General features: G+C 35.9%; 1 protein-coding gene across 1 annotated transcript in view; it reads left to right on the top strand.

The window, feature by feature from the left end:
• Positions 1-7,122, top strand: part of tmem19 (transmembrane protein 19) — a 9,546-nt gene that overhangs the window by 1,625 nt on the left and 799 nt on the right. Inside the window, exons 3-7 of the mRNA XM_034863625.1 lie at positions 693-806; positions 3,011-3,148; positions 3,232-3,308; positions 3,480-3,657; positions 4,337-4,546. Of these exons, the coding sequence (XP_034719516.1) occupies positions 693-806; positions 3,011-3,148; positions 3,232-3,308; positions 3,480-3,657; positions 4,337-4,546 (717 nt within the window). The remainder of the gene's footprint in view (positions 1-692; positions 807-3,010; positions 3,149-3,231; positions 3,309-3,479; positions 3,658-4,336; positions 4,547-7,122) is intronic.

Raw genomic sequence — 7,122 nt, 5'->3', positions numbered from 1 at the left:
TCTGTTTCTTTTCCCCAGAAATTAACCGCTGAACAAACATCCTTGACAACATACAGTCATTTGATATGGTTTTCCCATAATTCATGTATCACTCTTACTCATCACACTCTGTCCAGGTTGGCCTTGTCTGTGGTCTAATCCAGAGATCTTCAATAGGGGGTCCGTGACCCCTTGGGGGTCCTCAGAGTTAGTTCAGGAGGGCTGCCAAAGTTTTTAAAGATATATATTTTAAGTTCCCTTTTTCAACAATTAAAATGTCTAAAAATGTACATTAATATGAATCCAACATATCAAAGATAAATTGTTCTATTTGTGAAAGATATTTATATTTACATATTTCAGATAAGCTTATAGGGAAGTACAGTTAAGCTTCAAAATGCACTGTGCCTTCCACATGTATGTTCAGCCATAAAACATGTTGTTTAAAAAATAACCATTTATTTTCATCCGTTCGGCCCGGTTTAGGATGCAACTCAATGGTGTACAATATATGCAGAAGGGGGTCCCTACTCGGTCTCAAGGGGTCCCTGGCCTAAAACACGTTGAAGACCCCTGGTCTTATAAATATAATCAGCATGTTTTTCATCATTCGACCAGCGGCTTGTCGTGATGATAATGACCTCCGGAGCCCTGTCATGGGGAGCAAGGATACAGGGATGATGGTCTGAGGATGTCTTCGTGTGTGTTTACAGGGACAATGCAGCCTGTGTCGCCGTGGCGATGGTTGTTCTCCATCTTGGTCCCCCTCGTGCTGACAATCAGAGCGCTGAAGAGAGGCAGTCTGAACTACTCAGGAGCCCTGGGAGGTCAGTGGGTGTCCATAAAGCAAACCTTCTTCTTCTTCTTCTTCTTTTAAAAGCTGCGTTGGTGTGAATGGAATGACTTGGTTTCATTTATTTTAGTTATATATATATATATATATATAATCAACATGGCTGTAAATGTGCCACGGTCCCGCATAACTTGGGTCACGACGGTGGTTAACAACTAGTTCAAAGGCGATATTTGCACAGCTTGACCAATCAGAAACATCCACCAGAGCCGCATATTTTACATAAGAAGAGCAAACTATAATTCTACATAAATATGAAGAACACGTGCTGTAAATGTGTAAATCACAACGCCCATCAATGTCACTTCTCCATCAGTCAGGACCAAGAGCTGACCATAGTTACACATGTGTATCATGTGTCGTTACTTTAGCCCGATATTTGGGTTGCAACCCCTGGCAGTGGGAAGCGATCTGAGAGAAAATAAGAAATAAAACATAATTCAAATACGCGCACTGGCAACTTATTTAATTTAAAGGTGAAAAGCCCATAACCAAACCCACCAGACTCCATTTAAATAATCAGAACTTTTATCATCGTAAGACACAAATAGCCTATATGTAATTCCCTCTGCTTAAAATCGATATCTTTCATAAAGATAGCCATCGGGGAACGTTAACTAGGTTAACAAATGTTTGAACTATTTAAGGGCACTCGTCTCTCTCTCTCTCTGCACCAAGGTCCAGTTGATCACGGTGATGCCCTTATCGACCGAGTATTGATTGGTCAGTAGGCGGTGCTTTTACACCGGTTGATCAAAAATCTCCAACTTAACCTGCTCCCGACCAGGTGAGGTGTTCAACATCAGTTAGCATGACGATTTAACCCGGTAACAACTGATCCACCGTTGTGATACAGAAACCTGAAGTTACCTCGTTAACGCCGTTTCAGAGACGAGAGAGGAGAAACAAACTTGGCAAAATGACATATCCTGACATCGCTTGACATACGAGGACACGGGTTACACACTACAGATCATTAATATTAACAATAATTATAGAGAATAAACATCACATCAGGAACAAGGAAAAGTAAGATTGATGACAGATAATAATGAAAACAAATAATATGATGAGTTTTTAAAAAACAGTCATTGTAAAACCCTTAAATAAAAGAAATAAAAGTGTGTGTAAATGGTTGTGTTTTATTGGGCAACAACTGTAGCAACCATGAAGGCTTCTCGTCTGATTCCAGTCGTGAGACGAGCTCCCGCTCGGAGCTGCTGCAGAAAGCTGCAGCAGTGAAAATCAGAGCATATCTGTTGCGTTTCCTGATTATATTTCCTTCGCAGTATCAGTTGCCCTCAGGCAGTTTCTCGGTCAGCAGATGAGTTCTTGAAAGCTGCTCCCTGTTACGCTGCAGAAGGAGAGTAATGTGCTCAGCTGAAACAGTATGTGTAATTACACTCGTCCAACTGAATACGGCCACGCATCACACAGATGTCCTTTTAACATTTATTTCCACATTTCCATCGTAAGACACCGTGAAAACTACAAAGAAAATAAACACATGAAATACAACGATACAAATATTCTTTTAGTCATTTTACAGTCTCTTAAACACGTTTCCTTAACTAGACGGGCCCTGCGATGTTACAGTCCGAACAGTACGGAAAGTGCATTAAATACAAAGAAATTACAACAAATATTAAACAAATATAACAAATATTAAACCAATATAGCAAGGCTGAAATACAAAGTATTGTAAACAATATATATACTTAATAAATCAAAATGAAAAGTACTCATTATGCAGAATGGCCCCTGTGAGTGTAATATTATCGGAGCATTAATATTTAAGTCAATGTTGTAACGAAATTAGTTGATGTGGTGCTAATTTGAAAAACTATTCTTAAACTATAATAAATCTATCTATATTTATGTATCTATCCTCGGGACAGAATGCATCTTTGTGGCCAAAACTGCACAAAAGTATTGCTTCTATATCTATTAAGTTGTTTATAAGGGACTTGACGTCGTCGTGTTTTCCTGTGACTCTTACACAGTTTAGGGAAATGTAGTTCTTTGTTTTAGTTGAAGTCAGAGAGCCAGACTAACACAATGTTAGAGTGAGTCGGCACGTGGGATTTGTTGGCAATGAGAAAACCAACGTCATCATTTGGGTTATTCATCTCTTTGGTAGAATTCCGACCTTTCCTCTAATGTGAAGTGTTTCCTCAGCTCTCCTGGTGGGCTTCGTGTTGACGATGGCCAACTACAGCTTCTTCTCCTCGCTGCTGGCCTTCTTCATCACCTCCTCCAAACTGACCCGCTGGGGAGGAGCACAGAAGAGGAAAATAGACGCAGAGTACAAAGAAGGTGAGCGACGTCGAAGTGTGCCCCTTTCTAGTTGTTTATTTTTTTTCAAAATGAACATGTATTAACATTAACGTTTGTGTTAGGGGGCCAGAGGAACTGGATTCAGGTCTTCTGTAATGGAGGAGTTCCCACAGAGCTGGCGCTGCTCTACATGATAGAGGTAAACACATTTGAGTACATTGTTCTTATTCTGTGTGTAGACAATTTCTGAAAAAAACAATAACACTGGTAATAAAAATGGTTTATATTATACGCAAATGGTTATTATATATAGTATATAATTATATAATGTATAAAATCATAAGTCTTTAAAATGGCGGTCTTGTTTTAGGTGGGTCCAGGTGAGATCCCCATTGATTTCAGCAAACAGTACTCGGCCTCCTGGATGTGCCTCGCTCTACTGGGCGCGCTCGCGTGCAGCACCGGGGACACCTGGGCGTCGGAGGTGGGGCCTGTCCTCAGCCAATCACAGCCTAGACTCATCACCACCTGGAAGGAAGTCCCGGCAGGTGAGAAGAAAAGACAATTGTGTTATGTAAATTCCTATTTCTTGAAAATGTTTCCCTTTAATGTGTTTTTATTACAATGGTTTATGGAAATGTCGTATGAATGTAGATGTATAAAATTTGGTGCATTTGTTTATTCAGATCTACTTTCTTCTACTTAACCCTCGTGTCGTCTTCCCGTCAGAATTGAAAATCAACACTTTTGTCTACTCATCTATGTTTTTAACTTTTTAAGTTTTTGGCCATTTTTCAACACTTGTCACTTTTTCAATGTTTTACACTACGTAATGTGTAAAACACTAACTTATTGACTTTAGTTTTACAGTTATTTTTGGAATTTGTGTTCAATAAACCTCATTCATAGGAAATTATCCCTAATGTTTGAGTTAGAAAAGCAGAATTCAGGAATTATTGAGACTAAAATTAAAGGAATGGATGTTGATGATAATCACAGACTGGAATATGTCAACTTTTACTCAATACTATTTCAAAAACACTTTTTTTTTTTTTTTACAAATGCTATAAAATTGAATAAGACGCACCAAAATTAATAAAAGTAGAGATTTGTACTTGGCAAAGAACGTTGTGTGGAATCAATCATGTTGTTTTGGGGAATTAAAGTGAACATTGATATAGGACAACATGAGGGTTAAATCTAATTTTTCTGCTCTTTACACCCCAGGAACGAATGGAGGAGTCACACCCGTCGGATTGGTCGCCAGCTTGCTTGGTGGTCTTGTGGTGGGCGTGGCTTACTATGTAACACAGCTTCTATTGGTTGGCGATCTGAACCTGGCGGACCCCCAGTGGCCAATCGTGGTGTATGGCGGTGTGGCGGGCCTGTTGGGATCGATGCTTGACTCTTTTCTGGGAGCTCACATGCAATACTCAGGTAGGATGATTGATTGTTTTTTTCCAAACCCTAAAGATTAGGTTTATTTAAAGTTTTTTTGCTCCAAAATGCTATTCTATGACTTTTCTGACATACTATACCGGCCTTTGCATGGCTTTTTTCGGCATACTATCACTTTTTTTTTTTTTTTTTTACTTTTTTGACACACTATACTTTGACTTTTTTTTATCTTAGAAACTATGCTGTATGTTTTTTTCTTTCATTGTTTTTGCCTTTTTGACATACTATACTATGACATTTTATGACTTTTTCGACATACTATTCAGACTTTGAGATGCTATACTATGACTTTTTTCAACATACTATAATATGATTTTTTTTAATGTGGGAGCTAATATTCTTCTGTTCATGTGCGCTGCAAGAGCTGTTTCTATTCATTGAATGCGTTATTCAGTGCAAATATAACCGAGAATGTATTTTAATCTCAGTAATGAAGGTATACTAGATTATTAATCTCTCTCTAAAGGCAAACATTTGAATGAGTATACGGCTTTAAAGTAAGTCAACTTGTAATTTACTCCCCCCACCAGCAAGCGGCAGCATGGCCATACAATACCGTATATTTACAGAGGGCATTTAAATGTATGTCTGATTGTTTCTATGGTAACTGTTAGCACATAGGCGGGGAAAAAGTATTTTTACATAAATATTTTTCTTTTACTACTGACAATATCATTGTCCATCGCAATGTTTCACTGTAAACATTTCCAACTGCTAATTTAGGGGACATGACCCAAACATACATACTATAATGACTTTTATGACTTTTAAAAACACCATACTATGACTATTTCAACAACATGACTTTTTTTTAAATAAACTAAGACTTTTGCTATACTATGACTTTTTTGACATTGTACACATGATCTTTTTTCAATACTTTTTTACATCCTATACCATGACTTGTTTTCACATGCTATGCTATTATTACTTTTACGACATACTATTCTACGACTTTTTTTAACATAATGTACCACAACGTTTTTTCAATACTTTTTCGATATGCTATACTTTTGCCTTTTTTAGATATATTCACTATGACTTTTTCCCACATAAAATACTTTTTAGACATGCTATACTATGATTTTTTACAACATACTATACTATACTATGACCTTTTTTGACATTATACACAAGATCTTTTTTCAATACTTTTTTACATGCTATGCTATTATTACTTTTTACGACATACAACACTGACGTTTTTCGACATAATGTACCATGACCTTTTTCTCAATATTTTTTCGATATGCTATACTATGACTTTTTTCGACATGCTATACTATGACCTTTTTCGTGACTTTTTCAGCGTTTTATACTATGACTTTTTTCCACATAAGATACTTTTTAGGACATACTATACTATGACTTGTTTTGACATGCAATGCTATTATTACTTTTTAGGACATACTATACTATGACTTTTTATGACTTTTTTCAATATACTATACTGTGACTATTTTGACATACTATACTATGACTTTTTTCATGATTTTTTCGACTATACTATAGCCTTCGAAAAAAGTCATAGAAGAGCATGTTGAAAAAAGTCTACTATGACCTTTTTCATTACTTTTGACATATACTATGACCTTTTTTAAAATACCATACTGTAACCTTTTTCATGACTTCTTCAGCGTGCTATACTACCACATAAAATAATTTTTAGACATGCTATGCTATTACTTTTAGGATATAGTATACTATACAGTGACTTTTTTCAGTCCTCTTTTTTTACATGCAATACTATGACTTTTCAACATGCTATACCCTGAATCTTTTTAAATGACTGTTTTTACATGCTATACTATGACCTTTTCAATATGGTACTGTATAATATGAATTTTTTCTACATACTTTACTTTAACTTTTCTCATGACTTTCGACATACTATACACTGACCTTTTTACATACTATACCATGACTTTTTTCGTGAAGTTTTCAACATACTCTACTATGACTTTTTTTGAGATGTTACGCTATGACTTTTTTATGACTCTTTCAACATGCAATGACGAATCTCTGAGATAATAATCCATTATTTCTCCTTCCTTTGTCTGTCTTTAGGCTTTGACGTGAGCATCAATAAGGCCTATACTAACCAACCATACTATACTATATTGACTTTTTTATGACTTTCAAAAACACTATACTATGACATTTATGCAACATTACTTAAAAAAAAAAAATGCAACTTTTTTCATGACATTTTAACAATCTATACTATGACCTTTTAGACATGCTATGCTATTATTACTTTTTACAACATACTATACTACGACTTTTTTCATACTTTTTCGATACGCTATATTTTTGCCTTTTTTAGATATATTCACTATGACTTTTTCATGACTTTTTCAGCGTGCTATACTTTGACTTTTTTCCACATGAAATACTTTTTACGACATACTATACTATGACTTTTTTGACATGATATACATGATATTTTTTCAAAAATTTTGACATGCTATACTATGACTTTTTACGACATACTATACTGTGACGTTTTTCGGCATGCTATCCTATGACTTGTTTTGACATGCTATGCTATTATT

Source organism: Etheostoma cragini, chromosome 23, assembly GCF_013103735.1.
Source record: "Etheostoma cragini isolate CJK2018 chromosome 23, CSU_Ecrag_1.0, whole genome shotgun sequence".
In the NCBI taxonomy this organism is placed as follows: Eukaryota; Metazoa; Chordata; class Actinopteri; order Perciformes; family Percidae; genus Etheostoma; species Etheostoma cragini.
The sequence above is the reverse complement of the archived record's forward strand: the minus strand, read 5'-3'. Positions and strand labels throughout refer to the sequence as shown.